The 17152-nt window shown below is 43.5% G+C and overlaps 1 protein-coding gene across 1 annotated transcript in view; it reads right to left on the bottom strand.

Annotated features, from left to right (window-relative positions):
- Window positions 1-10992: 10992 nt before the first annotated feature.
- Window positions 10993-17152, bottom strand: part of TMTC1 (transmembrane O-mannosyltransferase targeting cadherins 1) — a 145079-nt gene continuing 138919 nt past the window's right edge. The window contains exons 17-20 of the mRNA XM_081926883.1: window positions 16952-17089; window positions 15907-16029; window positions 15141-15218; window positions 10993-14034 (exon numbers count right to left, since the gene is read on the bottom strand). Coding sequence (XP_081783009.1) covers window positions 13900-14034; window positions 15141-15218; window positions 15907-16029; window positions 16952-17089 — 474 coding nt within the window. The 3' untranslated portion in view covers window positions 10993-13899. The remainder of the gene's footprint in view (window positions 14035-15140; window positions 15219-15906; window positions 16030-16951; window positions 17090-17152) is intronic.

Raw genomic sequence — 17152 nt, 5'->3', positions numbered from 1 at the left:
GAGGTCACTTCATGGGATCTACATGGGCCACCTGCAAAGTAGATTAATTCCCCCCTCGCATATGGAAGAACTGCATGTCTCATGTTCCTCACAACCTAGCGCATGGTCAGCCAACATGACAGAGAGGAGAGAGGAGGGAAACTCCTCCGGTAGCTGGTTGTCACCTTTGTTGCTGTTCCCACTCAACTGACAAAGGGAAGGGTGCAGAAGGTTGTGACAACTTTCAGTAGTGGGAAGTGTCAGCAGCAGGAGTGGCCAGTGGGGAGAGATGTGGGGCAGGGAGGTCAGGGCTGCTTAGGTGCAGGAGCAGGAGCTTGGTCCACCAGTGTCGCCTTATGGTCCTAGTGTCCCTACCACCTCCTCCTCCTTTGTGGTAAGTACCAGCAATGCCACTGCTGGAATGCCAGGTCCACAGAGGTGCCCCTCCTTACCAACTGCTTCTGGGCAACACAGATGGGTCGGAATGCTTCACTGAGCCAAAGAATTCAGCTCATAAAAGTCACCTTTCATCTTGAGGTGGGTGTTACACGTCCTAAATTCATTTCCAAATCTGCTCAGGAGAATTTTTGACAGTATTTTAAAAAGTAAAGACAGCTGCTTAGCAATAGAACCATCACATTGAATCTAGGATACATGCACCTTTATTAGTGCTCATTAGGCGAGAAATCAATGAAACAGTAAGCGGGCAGGTGAGAATTTGCATGCTATGCCTGGGAAGTTTATTCTTCAGCATTATTTCCCAAAGTCACAAATTACAACTCCAACTTGTGTGTGTAAAGCGATGGTAATGCAGCAGGATTCTTACAGGCATCTTGATTGGCCACTGTGAGAATAGGATTTTGGATTAGATGGGCCCGTGGCCCCATCTAGCAGGCTCATTTTATGTTCTTATTCCCTTTTTCAAACGCTGCTTGTAGACAGAGTAGATTGCTATAGCAAAATGTGTGCTCTAAGGGAGAGGAGCGTCAGTCATTGGGTTGGTAGGGTCACATCCAAGTCACAAGTTGTGTGTTTAGGGTTCGGGGAGAAATCCAATTTTGTTTGCATTTTAATGGGAAACTATCTAATTAGCACTTCTTGAACAAATGCTTGAACCAAAACAAAAGATGCATTTGTTAGTGAAAGTAACATTCAGGGTGAACTATATTAGGAGGAAGTGCTCACAAATTGTGCACATTAGTCAAAACAGCATACAAAAATGTGTGTTAGGAGAAATTCACATCAAAACAATGGCAAATTTTCATGAGGATGCGGAATAACTGAATTTAAGACTGAAAAAGAAAGGAAAATTGAGAGGAGCTGAAGTTGGTGGATTTGTCAATCTCTTTGTGTGCCGCCCCCAATGTGTGCTTTGCGTATGCAGTATCTCAGGTCTCATCCAGATAATTTCAAGTTATAAGAATTGTCCAAACCAAGGCACAATGAAGTGTCACCACTTATTTGCTAAGGAAGCTTTGCCAACGAGGCAAGATTGGACATGTACATATTCCAATTAGCGGCAAACCTGAAATCTGGGAGGCACAGTTGACTGCTAACCTACAGTCTCTTTACTTATTCAAAGCACAATCCTATCGACCTGATTGTTCCCCCCTTCCGAAAAACCACAAGGCGGCAAAAGTAATCTAATTCTAGCTCAATTGCTTAGTGACCTGCATTGCTAATGCTTTAAGCAAAAAAACTTTTATTTTTACAAGCGAGTAGATTTCCTTGCAAGGCTGTGTGCCTTGGGACTACAAATGAGTCTATAAGAAGTTAAGAATAAATATTCATAGCCAATTAATAAATATTTATAGAAGTATTTGGAGATGTATTTGCTCTTGAAGGCGGAAGACAGTATGAGAGAGATCATTATGTATTAGGACCCCAATGAATAAAAATAATATGGTATAAGGTACTCGTCTTCAACTGGTGAGTTGGGGCAAGGGGTGGATAGCTCTGTCAACTTTCTTTCAGTTTCTCATTTTCCCAGTCTTCAGTTCTACACACTTCCACATCAGTTTACAAATGAAGATTTGTCAGCATTTTAATGCATATTTCTCCTAATAGACACATTTTAATGCAATTTTGCCTGATACATACATTTCTGCAAGCTATTTCCACCAATTTAATGCATTTCAGGTGAGTTCTTCACTGATATATACACTTATATAAACTTTTATGTTTAAAGCTGTATCATTCTTATCACTTTATACATGACTTCCAAAGAATCCTGGGAAATGTAGTCTGCTAAGTGTGCTGAGAGTAGTCACCCCTATTCCCCTCACAGAGCTACCGTTCCCAGAGTGGTTTAACAATCAATCTTTCTTCCCAAGAAACTTTGGGAAATGGATGGAGAAGGATGGAGAAAATTAAGTTTCGTTGGCAAGTTGAAAGTCACCAAGTTAACAAGGGTGCTACACTTGGCTGGCTCCCCAAAGTGGGTGTTTTGCCCTTTCCAAATGGAAGCCACTGATGACCACTATGCAATCCTGGCCAAACCATGGTTTAGTGCACCCAAATTGGTTCCCAGAATGATTGCAGCTGGTTTGCCCCTTCTCTGGTCCTGCTGATGAGCTAAAGATCCACCACACTCAGATTGGTTCATATTGAACTTCCCCCATGCAAATGTGTTCATGGAGACATGTGGAAAATTAGTGTAAAATGGGCTGCATGTGCAGAAAACTGGCAGACATCTTGGAGCAATAGGATTCGGTTCTGTAAGAAATATGAGGTTTTCAATCGTTCTCAAGTTCTCAGTTTGGGGAGGCTAAGGTAAGGTCCTTTCAATCAATGCCATGCCCCACTGTTATTTAAATAATTACTTCCACTCTCATGGGGTCATTTTCTCTGTTTTCTCTGTAAATGTTGCCCCAAAGTTGCAGAGTTAAATGGAAACCATGAAATGCAAAGTCCCAACTTTTTCATTATAGAATGACATTTTCGCTGAAGCCCTGCAACTTCTAATAATATGGATTTCTGGGTATTCTCTGTGCAGGGCATCTTGTACCCTTAAGTTGGTATACATACTAGCTGACTCACAACTCCCATCTACCCCAGGCAGCATATCTAAAGGTGGGGTATGATGGGATCTGTAGTCCAGAGCATCAGGTTGGGGAAAGCTAGTATGTACATTAATAGTGAAGAATTGCTACATTTGTGCTCCTTCCCATAATGCATATGTTCATGACGATTGGCCTGTATGAGAAACAGGGCTTTTTCTGTGGTAGCCCCTTGTAAACGGAATTCTCTGATGGAAGATACACCAGATATGCTCCACTGGCCCTTTAGAATGACCATGAAAAAGAGCTTTTCTGCACTGTGAGTTACTAGGAGTTAAGATGACTTTTAGATATTTCCTTTTCATTGGAATCTTTGTGTTTGCTTCTATTTGGTTTGGTGATTTCTTTAAATACACTGCAGCCCTCTCAATCACACGCATGAAAGCACACAATGAAAGATTCAACTGCACCAGGCTAATTGAAAAGCAGTCTGGCAGAAGGAACTCAGACACGTTTATATTGTTTTTATATAAAATAGACATCTATATACATTTGCTTTGTTCAAAGACTTCTTTGATCATAACCTCTGTAGGCAAAATTCATAATTTGACAATGAAAATAAAGGACCTTTCAAAATCCTGTTATCACTGACATACATCCCACTGCTAAATTGTGCATTTAATTGATGGAACAAAAACAACTGATAGTTCAGAAAGGCAAAAGTGATGGAGACAGAAGACAGAAAAACACCACAGCTATGCAAAATTAACTTCTGCTTGTTGAAGTAGATTAACGGCATCCAGTTTCAGCAGAGAGATTTCCATATTTTCATAGAAGCCACAGCCGTGACCCAGAGACTTTTCAGAAAAAAATAATTTTCAAACAAATTCATATAAACATCACAAGGAAGTTCAGCACATATTTTCAGAGATTACCATCATCAATGGTGACACTTTTCAAACACCATTAACAGCCAAAGCAGGTTTTCTTGTTGCTGCTTGTTATTAAGTGTACATAGAAGCAGGCTGCTTACTTGATAAAACTATTGCACATCCCCCTTAAGGCAAAAAGCCCTTTAGGACTAAATTTTCACAGATGAAAAAGCAGGTGAGCAGTAAGCCAAAGTGCAGTGCGACTGCAAACAAGAACCAAGATGCAGAAGGACCTTGGCAGGTTCTTAAATGAACCAATCAACTTATAGAGGCTGTGAATCAATCAATCAATCAATCAACCTATAGCTTCCCAGAGGTGGTGTTAGGAAAACTCACATGGCCTACAACATTATGTTTGTTCTGAGTCCCACCAAGGTGGCTTGTCAAATTGATTTTGCGATTTTCATACCACTCAGTGCTAAGGGACGGATTCAGCTACCCCATTCCAGTAGTGAAAGGACTCCCAGAAGCACAATAGAACTTTCCCACCCACGCATCTCCCCTGAATCTGCTCTGGAGGTTCGTGAGAACCCCCAGATCAGTGCACCTCCAAATGTGAGATCATTCCTTCAGGCAAGCAGAAATGCTTGTGCTAATGCAAACCATCTTCTTGGCACTACATGGAATTCCAGCCCAAACCTTTGCCACAACTAGGCCCCACCCACCAACAAAAGCATAAGAAAGTGCTGATGCACTAGGCACATGTACATCTTGTTGCAGTTGTCATGGGCACCTATTGGTGGGAGACTCGGTGCTAGGGCACATCTTGCATGCAAAAGGTCTCCAGTTCAGTCCTGGGCACCTCTAGAAAAGGACCAGGTTGCTATGAGAGCTGAAATGCAAGTATCTCTCTAAACTTGCACATACAGTGGTGCCTCGCAAGACGAAATTAATTCGTTCTGCAAGTCTCTTCGTCTTGCGAGTTTTTCGTCTTGCGATGCACGGTTTTCCATAGGAATGCATTGAAAATCAATTAATGCGTTCCTATGGAAACCGCCTTCCCCCGACCTCTTCTGGCGGGCGGCATTTTAAAATTGCCCGGGACAGCGGAGGACTTCTCCGCTGTCCGGGGCGATTTAAAAGCCCCTGGGAAGGCAGGCAGGGGGGACAAAGGCTTTCCCGCCCCGCCGCCGGGCTTCGGGACATCGTTCTGAAGCCGGGCGGCGGGGGGAGGCTTTCCCGCCCGGCCGCCCGGCTTCGGGACATCGTTCCGATGCCGGGCGGCGGGGGGAGGCGTTCCTGCCCCACCGCCTGGCATCCGGACGATGCCCCGAAGCCGGGCAGCGGGGGGAGGCTTCAAAAGCCGTCCGGGGGCTTTTAAATCGCCCCGGACAGTCCCGGGGCAATTTAAAAGCCCCCGGTTAGGCAGGCAGGGGGGGCAAAGACTTTTGCCCCCCCTGCCTGCCTAACCGGGGGCTTTTAAAAGTCTTTGCCCCCCCCCGCCTGCCTTCAAAAGCCGTCCGGGATAGCGGGAAGCGCTTCCCTGCTATCCCGGACCGCTTTTAAAATGCTGGCGGTGGGGAGCAAAGCCTTTCGCCCCCGCCGGCCTTCCTGGACCTCTTCTGAAGTCCGGAGGGGGGGGAAAGGCTTTGCTCCCCACCGCCAGCATTTAAAAAAAGGTCCCCGAGATTTCCCTATGGGCTTTCGTCTTGCGATGCAAGCCCATAGGGAAAATCGTCTAGCGAAGCGTCGCAAAAACCGAAAAACCCTTTCGTCTTGCGGGTTTTTCGTCTTGCGAGGCATTCGTCTTGCGGGGCACCACTGTAACTGATGCAATGCATTTCTCCAAACAAATGATGTTTAAAGAGATGCAAGTATTAGGGGAAAGTGTGCATAAAAAAATCAATATATAAGTAAAAAAAAACCAGGATTGAAATGTATTATGAGAAATTGCTTGCAAAAAATGTGTATTTTAGTCAAAACTGCATGCAAATTTGTGTTTATCAGGAGTGATTCCACTAAAATGCTGAAGTAATTTTCATGAGGATTTTTTTTTTAAATGAAATTAGGAAATTGTTGCAGAAAGTGAAGAACTAAATTCAAGATTGGAAAAATAAGAAGAGGAAAGAACAGAAATTAATAGATTCCTCCATCCTTACATGAGACCCCCCAGGCAGCTGCTATCCATCAGAATAGACATGCTGGGCTAGATGGAACAATGGTCTGAAGACAGTTTCTTATGTTCGTATGAATGGTGTCCATAAAATGTAATACATTTTTCACCCCTACCCTCTATATGGTGCAGTACTGACATTTTAAACTCAAGATGCCACAGATAAATCCTGGGACCTTCTATATAGGGGAAAAAAACACATGTATTCCATCTCTCAGCAGGCCCTGGAGCTTACTGTCAAATCTTCTGTTGCCACGGCCACTTAGGAGAAAGACCTAGAAATTCCTAGCACTTCCCTGTGTTCTGCAAAGCAGGACCAATAGGCATGAGAAATCTACTTTTCAGGGGGACTCTCCTCCCCATTGTTGATCTTCTGTTCAAGGAAACATGCATGTGCTTCAGAGGAACCCTAAGAGTCCCTAAAGACAGCAGTTTGAAGACTACAGAGAGAACCACCGCTACACAGGCACACACATCTGGCACACCAATTCATGCTGTACTGCTCTAGATGTTGCTGCACTACAGCTCCCTCACCGTGCTGGTTGAGTGCGATGAGAGTTGTAGTCCAACAACATCTGGAGAGCCTCAGGTTTTCTATCTCTGGGCTACGTGAATGCAGCACTTTGAAGACCTCAGGAAAATGAACCAAGAACAAGGGGGGAAAGTACACAGAGGTCCTGCTATTCAAACGTCCGTTATAGATAAATTCACTTATCCAAACACAAGTAATTAGTACCCAAACCTCGCTATACACACCAGATCTCCAAACTGCCAGACCTGCATGTAGTAGTGTAAACAAATCAACAGACTTAAAGAAGCTTTTTTTGTGTGTGTTTTGCTGGTCCATGGCAGTTTTTTCATCAGAAACCATGATGAGAGAGGGGGAGGGATCAAAGAAATAAGAGAGCATTTTGCCCTTCCTTGTTAGCTTTTTGCAAGGTTTCAGAGGGTTTTCACATCATTTTATGATCATAATTCCATGGTTGGGAACACATTAGAAATTTCCCCATGGGAATCAATGGAAATTGTCAACTCGTTATGCAAATGCTCAGCTAACAAATGTTTTCCTGAGAGCACATTGCATTCAGATAGCAGGACCTGTGTGTATGCTATTTGTAGACTGGAGCAATAGAATTTCCCCCTCAATAGCTTGCTTTCCTTTTTAAATAAAATATAATCCTAGCCTTCACAGTGACATAGGGAAGCAGGAGCTCCCTTTTCAGTGACTTGCCACTTGATATGATATTGAAATATATATAATCTCCATACCCTGAAATTTTATCCTATTCCCTCAGAGCCATCTCTTCCTTTTGGATTTGGCCAGCGTCTGTCTGTACAGGTCTGCTTTGAAAACAGTACTTAAGCAATATAAGAAGAAAGCTGCCAAGCAACATTATTATTATCTGTAATGCAGAAAAGGTGTCCATAATACATGCTGTGCAGGCTAAGTATATGGCACTAGCAGGAAAGGAGCCAGAGTATTTATAGCTGCATTACATCGGTGAGCTATGATGGGGAAAAAGAGAGGGGAAGAGCTGCCTTATATCTATGAGAACAAGATCAATTTTATTACCAATTAACCTGCTCTATTAGTTCAGCAGAAGTGGGAGAGAAATCCATTGTAATGTAATTAGACAAATATGAATCCTTATTTAAAAGTGAGCCTTTCAACAAGACTCTCCTGATTCACCTAGCAAAGGGGCCAGAATCAGACCATCAATGGAACCATTCCTGTTATTAAAAAAATAACACACGTGATTCTCTTGTGTATATAGAGTTTGGTAAAACTGCAGTCATGGCACTGGGAGACAATACACAATTAAATGAATTGCTGCATTGGTCAGCATGAGGTTTTAAGCCTCATGTTACTGCAGGAGAGGTGCAGCAGAACAAGAAGTATAATCCTAAAGAGTGTTCATCTCTTTTCTCCAGAAATACAACAACTTGTCTGATCCCAGCTGCATTTCCAAAACATGTCAACTGCATTGACTATTTTATATATATTGCATTTATATCCCGCCTTCCTCCAAGGAGCTCGAGGTGGCATACATAGTTCTCCCGATTTTATCCTCCTCCCGATTTTATCCTAACAATAACCCTGAGAGGTAGGTTAAACTGAGAGTGAGTGGTCTATCCATCCCATAATTGTGGCTGGGTAGTAGATGCAAAAGGAAGTTTATTCTGGGTTGGGGGGCATGGAAGAAGACAGCATCCACTTCTGCTTATTGACTGCAAAATCTTAACATATTGAGGAATGTGCATGGCTTGAAAGTGGCTTGCTTTGTTTTAGGAGGGGGTGGTTTTAACCCCTGGGAAAAGCAGCTGTGAGCAAGCTGGATTAAAAGTAATTTTCACCATCAGACTTGCAAGCCAAAACATGTAAAAGTGAAGACAGAAAGGCTGATAGGAAAAGATTGTGACATGGATGCCTTTTAGTCAAGACTAACTCATATGACGGCTCTGATGGACATCCTTGGGTTGTATTCAATTGTTACTCTAGAGTAGATCCACTGAAATTAACGGGGCTAAGCTAGTAATAACCATGATTTCAATGCATCTACCTCTCAGTAAAAGTTCATGGACTACAATCCTTTAATACTATTTCAGGTCTAATGTACAGAGGGACTGCTATCTTTTCTGCAGCCACAATGAATTTTGGATGGTTTCTGATTAAATATACAAATTTGACCAAATCTAAAGCCTTCCCTTTATCAGCCCTCTCTGCCTCCCTTTGAGATTCAGGGTGATATTAAACTCAATAATTGTGTGAGTTGAATGATAGCACTTACGGAACCTTCCTTCCTCTCCTTCTCTGTGCACACCCTGTGCCATTCCCCAAATCTACTCTGGAGGGGTGGGGTAACCCCCAGAGCATACTTGGGAGAGGGTGCCAGGGAAAGGAGGAAGTAGCATTGTACAAGCGGAAGTCGTTCCACTTGCACTATTGTGTAACCGAATACAACCCTCAGTCCCCAGTGTCAACACCTGGCAGAGGTAACTGGATGAATTAACATGTGGTAATCATACTAAGACAGGAAAGCTTTGCTTAACCATTATCATTATACTAGCAAAACAAAAACAAAAAAATCTTGCATTATCTCAGATCGAGGAGACAGATTTTCAGGACGCCATTCCTTAAAAAAATAATGTGTTTTCCTTAAGTTACAAAAATAAACACAATGTGTGCATTCTGGATCTATGCAGCTGATATGTAGAATGATAAATAATGATACTTATATTCAGTGCTTTTTTTTTCTTTAAAAAATGTTTAGGGGTACTCTCATTTTGACTCAAGAAAATCGGCATTTTATAGTTCAAATCGGGGTGAAATAAATACAGTAAATGGACAAAAGTACGAAGATTCACAAAATGTTTAGGGGTATGCGTCCCCCCCAGGGAAAAAAGCACTGCTTATCATGTTTTACAAATCTAATGTCATCTTGTCTTTCAGTCCTCAGATATGTTACAATTAGGTTTCTAAGTATTATCAAGAAGTATTGGCTTACAGGGAAAGCTATGAAGGCTGCAATGCCATACTCACTCACCTGGGTCTGCTCAGTGAGACTACAGAGAAGAAATGTATAGGATTGCACTGTAGCGTATGGATGCTTGAAAATGAAATATACATTTGTGGCACTGTAGGTCTCCAAAGACTACAGTCCTGATCCAGCTGCAGTGAGCAAATCATAAGTTAGGCACAACTTGTTCCGTGTTTTCAGTGGGCTGTAGTCACACCTTATACCAAAATCACAAGTGCATTTTAATTATCAGTGGGGAAAGAGATTTTAATTTTCACTCTGGAGTTTTCTCTCACTCCAGCTAATGCAAATCTTACCTTTCAAAAGTTATGCTCCGCTGGTTTTTAAATGTCACCGCAACCCTTCCCCGACCAGCTACTCTAGTTGCAAATCTATGTAGATTGCCCTGCAACTAGATTGGGATATCATCATACACAAATTCTTGTCGTTTTCCATATACCACTTTCTTTTTTTACCATACTTTCTACCACCCATTCTCCAGTGAAACTGTAAAGTTGCCTTGTCAGTTTTTCTTTCCTTCTCCCTTATTGAAGTAATTAGTGTGTGCTGCATGTATGTACAGTGGTACCTCGGGTTACATACGCTTCAGGTTACATACACTTCAGGTTACAGACTCTGTTAACCCAGAAATAGTGCTTCAGGTTAAGAACTTTGCTTCAGGATAAGAACAGAAATTGTGCTCTGGCAGCGCGGCGGAAGCAGGAGGCCCCAATAGCTAAAGTGGTGCTTCAGGTTAAGAACATTTTCAGGTTAAGAACGGACCCTCAGAACAAATTAATCCGAGGTACCACTGTATATGCTTTCCTACAGGAAAATCAGAAACTTCCCCTCTCTTCAGGGGAAAGGGCCGACATTAGAGAAAAATAAGTCCACAATTATGTCAGTTTCACTGGAAAGCAGAGAGGGCAGGGACAGTGAAGAAAATATGCATTCATGAGATTGATAAGCATTCCCCACCCCCCACCCCAGTATCAATTTCTCACAGGTGGGGGTAGTGCAATAAATATTTATGGATGAAACTGACAACGCTTCTCCCGCGCTTTTGGTGCAGGGAGGAGAGATGAGAATGTGAAAAACACATCCCAACTGTGTTTAATTCGAGAGAGACAGAAAAAGGTAGGCGGAGGATTAAAAATGCATGTCAACTAGAATGCATCAGTTCACAGGTGATAAAAAAACAAACCCCAGGAAGGTTGAAAGGTGATTGTAAATCCATATTTCTCCATGGCTGTCAATCAATTTAAATGACTGATACAAGCACATTTAAAAATTGTATTCCTGTCTCCCCCAGGCATCGCAGCAATGGGAGTAAAGTTCATGCGGATGTATGTGAAATCTGTCCAACACAAGTTGGATCAGATCCTAGGTGCACAATCTACCAATGAGTTGTTTATTTCAACAGGGTTTGTTCAACAGAACTTCATGCTGGATTGTATCGTGTTTCCCACAATAGTTTTACTGGGAGTATCTATAATCATTGGGCTTACTCACTTTGCCAAGAACAACAACATTTAAAGGCATGCTAAAAGAAATGCAGGTGATAAAATGGACCTTAGTCATAAGTTAACCAACTTCAGCTGCCTTGAGGCCAAAAATTAACTGCTGGAAAACTATTCCCACCCCTAAACCCCTCTAGATTTTTGCCCCACCCTGAAAGCTCAGGGTGGTACAAAGAATTTAAGCAAGCAGAGGGACATTTACCAGTAAATCTTTAAACCTAATTCTGCATCTCCATCATATCTACTCTTTTCAGCATTCTTAACTTGTGAAGTGGCGTGCTGCATTTGCCGTCACAACAACCACATGTAATAAGTAAGCACTATACACATTTCACAGATGGGGAATGGGAGCTAACACACAATGACCTGCCCAAGTCCATAGCAGAAGTGGGACTTGAACCCAGGGCTCCAAACTCTCAACCCACTGGGGCACACTATCTTATTATTAAGGCCACTCAGAGTAATTATATTTTTTCCAATAAAGATATTGAGGTCCACTTCCTTTGCCACTCTAGAATGCCTTGAGGCATTTAACAATTTCTGCCCAAGTTTCCCAAGCTGCCCTTTTGCAGACAACAGTGATTTAAGTACTGGAAACCAGCAGCCACCAAATAGTGCATATGTGGGGGGAAGGTATTGTCCCGCCAAATGATGAGCACCTGCCATTCTCCAGATTCCTTAAAGTGTGGTAAATTACCAAACAAGGGGCGCAGAAAGTAGTTACATGCATATCACGATTAAATTATTAACTGGTAAACCGTCATCAGTATTTGTTTGACAGAAACTCCAAAACAAAACAGACACAATCCTCATTGAGGCCAATGTCTAGCAAGAGGTAGGAACAAGTTGGACTACAGCGCTTTGTGTTTTAGTAAAGCCTGTTTCTTGGCTGCAGACTTGTTCGCATAGCAGAGGTCTTGCTGACAGAGGGCCTCTTCACTTGACGTCATGAACCCCGTCAATGCACACGACGTCTGAGCTCTTTATCCAGCATGTGGAATCCTCGTTTTAGTAGGATTTAACTTTATTCAATCAAAGGAGCAAACAAGGATCGAGAAGACAAGAATCTTTAGAGCTCTGAGGCATCTGAAATATGTTCTGAAGGGGGGGTCACCAATGTGGTGCCCTTCAGACGCTGTTGGGCTACAAATCCTGTCATCTCCAACCAATGGCCATACTGGGTGGGCCCAACGGGAGCTGCAGTCCAGCAAAATCTGGAGAGCACCATGTCAGCCACCCTTTATAGGCTAGAAATATTAACAACTATTCACATACATTCCCCCTCTGTGGTTGCTACCTTCTCTGGCTTCATAAAAATAAGAGCAACATCCACAAGTTTAGCTACATTCCCAGTAGTGAAAGATATCACTTATGCTGCAGAGAAAAGTTAAATAAATAACGCTCAAAAATAAACACCCAATCCCTGTGAGCTTCCTTTTTCTCTACCATATTTATCTTTTATCTCATTTTTTATTCAGCGGGAGAAAGAGAATCTCCATATGGAGGTGGGCAGAATAGGCCTCAAAATCCCTTTCTTCACTCCCTCCCCTGTGCCTCGTGCACAAATCAAGTCCAAAGACCACTGGAAAATGATCCCATCCTCTCGGTCTTCAGCTGAGATCCAAAGAGCCACTGGTGTGTGCCTAGTGGACCTTCTAAGGCCTTCCTTCCTCCTTTGGAGGAAGTTCAGTTCATTGGCTTTGCACACAGACAGGTTCAACCCTCACCATCTCCAGGTAGGACTGGGAATGTCCCCGTCTGAACCATGGAGAGCTGCTACCTGTCAGTGTAGACAATACTGGGCCGACTCAGTATAAGGCAGCTTCCCATATGCTCCCAACAACCTATTGTGCCACTACCTTACAAGCTGTCCTGAAAACTCAGGAGAGCTCCTGAGGTCAGTCTCTGAGGCAAAACAAGGGTCTATGATTGGGGGGGGGGGACACCCAGTGTGCATGGGTTCAAGAGCAACTTGGGACCCTAATATCATTGATATGGGAATAAGCCATATGACGGGGTTTTTCCAGAGTTGTTTCTCTCCTTTCTCCCATCTGGCACTTTCATTCTCTACAAAAGCAGCAACCACCCTGTTATTCGGATCGAAGAAAAGCAGAGCTACTAAACTTCTAACACTGTGTGAGACCTTCAGTACAAACTGCAATGAAAAAGATTTTTCATATGAGTGACTTCTTCAACTGCCCTCATGATCGAAATATTCAGCTGAGAGCTAGTTGCACCCACCTCCTCTTTGGGTGATGGAGAATTGCTTTCCGGGAAATGCAACCAAAATCCCTATTGGGGCCTAGAAGGGGGCTGCTATTTCTTTACCTCTTTGGCTGCTGCCCACTATCTTCTTGGCCAATCAGGTGCCTGGCTTTGGTAGGCCTCTATGGTAAAATATTCTTTATATCAAGACTGAATGGTGGGGGCTGCCTCCTCCGTTCCTTGCTGAATCAGGCCACTGTTTCACTTCTCATAATCATCCCAGTGCTTCATGATGATGATGATGATTTTTAACAAGTGAGAGACATGGACGTTATATAAGCATTTCCTACTGTCAGCACTAATGGAAAGTAGCATGAGGCAAACCCAAATATAATTCTGGATTACGATGAGCTTTTCGCCCATCCTTCGGCTCATCCAGAGAGAAGAAGCAGGACTCCCCATAGCTTTCTGGCGACTCCAGTATGATTCCCATGTGCACCCTTCTTAGTCCGGGTCACCACTGCCTCCCTGCTAGGTCCTTTCAGTTCACTTCTGTCTTGTGTGGGCTTCGGGGCTTCCACAATTTCTGCTCATCTCCAGGAGACGTTGCACTCCACTGGCTGTCCCCCATTTTTATCCCCTCTCTTGAACTTCCTGCAGCCGTTTCTCCAAGCGGTCCAGTTTAGCCAAGTTCTCTTTCAGAAGCTTGCTGTTTGGAACCAGCTGCAAAGCTTTCTTATAATAGCCACGTGCCATGATGTAGTTGCCCTGCAGAAGGAAAGGGGGAAGGAGGAAATCATAGCACCCGTTGCAAAGCTCCTGTTGCTGAAATGCCATTCCTAACAGCCCTGTCCTAGTCTCACACGCCAATAGCTACAAATGTGCTGATACAACCAGCATGGAATTGTGCAATAGTGAAGGAATGTAGCCTAGTGGCCAAGACACCAAACTTTGTCCCTGGTTCAGATTGACAAAGTAGGAACTACACAGACCTATGTCTCAGGTGGTTGTTGGGCAGAGGAATCTGCGCTATAGAAAGCCAGTGTAATTTACGCTGGGGTAAATTATGCAAGTGTAATTTCCCCCAATTCCAAACTCCTTTCTGGAGCAGGGCTACTGTCAACTAAGCCAGACTGAGCCTGGCAGATGGAATACAAGCCGCTAAAATAGTTCAGCTTAACACGTTTTTGCCAGGTTAACTTCTGTTGAGTTTCTAGGTCCTGTGACCAAACTGAAAGGAGTTTGGAATAGGGGTATGTCCCCCACTGCTGGCTTGCCCCCCTCCACACCACATCCTATTTGCAGGGACTTACTCAAACCCTAGGGGACGTGGGTGGTGCTGTGGGTTAAACCACAGAGCCTAGGGCTTGCCGATCAGAAGGTCGCCGGTTCGAATCCCCGTGACGGGGTGAGCTCCCGTTGCTCTGTCCCAGCTCCTGCCAACCTAGCAGTTCGAAAGCACATCAAAGTGCAAGCAGATAAATAGGTACCGCTCTGGCAGGAAGGTAAACGGAATTTCCATGCGCTGCTCTGGTTTGCCAGAAGCGGCTTCATCATGCTGGCCACATGACCTGGAAGCTGTACACCGGCTCCCTCGGCCAATAAAGCGAGATGAGCGCCGCAACCCCAGAGTCGGTCACGACTGGACCTAATGGTCAGGGGTCCCTTTACCTTTTTACTCAACCTCTTCTGAGCCTTACACCATCAAAGTACACTCTGAATAGAATATTCTAATATATATGCCAAAATGAGTGATTTGATGGACCTCCGACTCCTATCTTAACCCTGCCTAGTTATCTCTGAATCACTTTCTGCCCTTCTTTGTTCCTCAGCAAAGGACCACATCCATTGGCAGAGCTTGCGAATCTTCTTACCTTGATATGCTCTATCCCCCCCATGTTCATCCAGGCTTGTGCTTGTTCCGGGTTGAAGTCTACAGCAACTTTATAGCTCTAAATTAACATGAAAAACATAACAAAGTCCAAATGTTGGAACAATCCTGCCCACAGTGTGGAAATCTCAAGAGAGTAAAGGAACGTCACTAACATGCCTGAAATCTCCTCAGAGCTACAAGTGATTTCAAAAACTGCTTCACAGTCTTAGGTGCTTACAATAGGATGGTACCATTCTGTTAAGGCTCTGAAAAGCTATTTCTTGGGAGAACGGGGGGTGGGGAGGCAGGGGCACAGATTGCAAACTAGAACCTCGGGAGGTTATAATGCTTGCACTGAATTGGAGGAGAGCATTATGAATCATAGAGATTTCAGAAAGGAGTGTCAGCAACATTCCTCCAGAAGACTGGGTAATAAAACACGTGCTTGATCATAGGAACGAGGACACACCGTGCTGAATCTTAAACAGACCAGATATACAGGATGTCTGCCTGCATCTCTGGCTTCACCCCTTTGCCACATAAATCGAGCAGCAGTTTCAGGGCACCCAACTGGGGGAGCAGGGATACAGGATTCCTAAAGTGCCTTCTTCATGGGGCACCCCATTTGCCTCATCATCCTCAGCTGTGTGGGGGCCCACTTGAATGTATGCCGACCAATCTGAAGATCTGTGTGCTACATTAAATGAAACAGGTGGCTGGTGAGTTAAGACAGCCATGTGCTTTTTAATTATTATTATTATACTTACCTCAAAAGCTTTGTCCAGGTGATTTTGTTCTCTTAGCTGGTTTCCTTTAGTGAAAAAGAGTTCTGATATGACTTTGGGGTCCTTTGGTTTCAGCTGTAGAGCTTTGTCTATGGCTTCAAGCGCCTGAACAAACACACAAACAATGATAAATATGGGTCATTTGAGCAGAACTCCTATAATATCTTGGTGTTGATTCACGCATGTTTTTAGGTGTACACATAAACACATGTAATGTATGAATGAGACCCATTTGTATCATAAAGGTATTCTCATCAGAGAACCAGAACTGGCTGTGGTTTTCTGACAAGTGTCCAGCCAGTCACAAACTTGGTTTTGCTCCTCCATAATGTATGGAACAGATCCAAAGTCAGAGGTGAACATGGGTGAAAATGCTTTTGCAGACTTCTTAATATTTTGTCAATAGTCTGTACCTTGATGTTCCTGTCCCCTTTTAACACTGAGGAAAACATCCCTACTTCATTCTGAAAGCACCAATATTTTTATTATTGGACATACAACCCTTCCCTTTGCTGCACTACTGATCAGACAATTTGTGTCGCTACTTTTTGCCATTTATTTCTGGCAAGAAAACTAACATTTCACCAGCAGTTGGATCCTCAGTACCACTTGCTGAAGGAAGTTGGAAAATGGAGTCTCTCCTCTACTTCTCCAGAAAAGTCTCTTCTGAGAATCAGGGAACCCTACTGGGTAAGATTGGCGGTTGATGGGAGAGGGTGGAATTACATCAAACTAGGCAGAGTTACTAGGCAGAGTTGAGGATGGTCTCCTGAATATCTGGAGAGCTTCTTGAGATTGCTGAAGGAAGTAGGGGAAGGGAAAATCTCATTCCAGCAGCTTTCTTCTGCAAACGGTTCTTAGACCCAAGCTGAGATCTTAACACTCAGTGACAATACATGCACAAAGCCACATGATGTCTGGGTTGGCTTAAGGGTTATTGCTATGCATCATTTTAGGACTAACTCCACCTGATGGGTGGGCAAAGACTGATCTCCTAATCAAGTGCTTTGACTGGAAGCATTCCTACCTTGTTGTAGTTCTCTTGCTTGCTGTAGATGGCTGACAAAAGGCGGTAGCACTCCAGGCATTCTGCCTCCTCAGTCACAATATGATTGGTCATTTGTTCTGCTTCCTTGGTTTGCCCCATCATTGCTAAAACTTGAGCCTACAAAAAAACCCAAAACAAACAAACCCTAAAAGATTAGAGGACCACATACGGTATTTACAA

This window comes from Podarcis melisellensis (assembly GCF_964234715.1).
Source record: "Podarcis melisellensis genome assembly, chromosome: 10".
NCBI classification, from domain to species: Eukaryota; Metazoa; Chordata; class Lepidosauria; order Squamata; family Lacertidae; genus Podarcis; species Podarcis melisellensis.
Note: the sequence above shows the minus strand (reverse complement) of the source record. Positions and strands in the feature narration are given on the sequence as shown.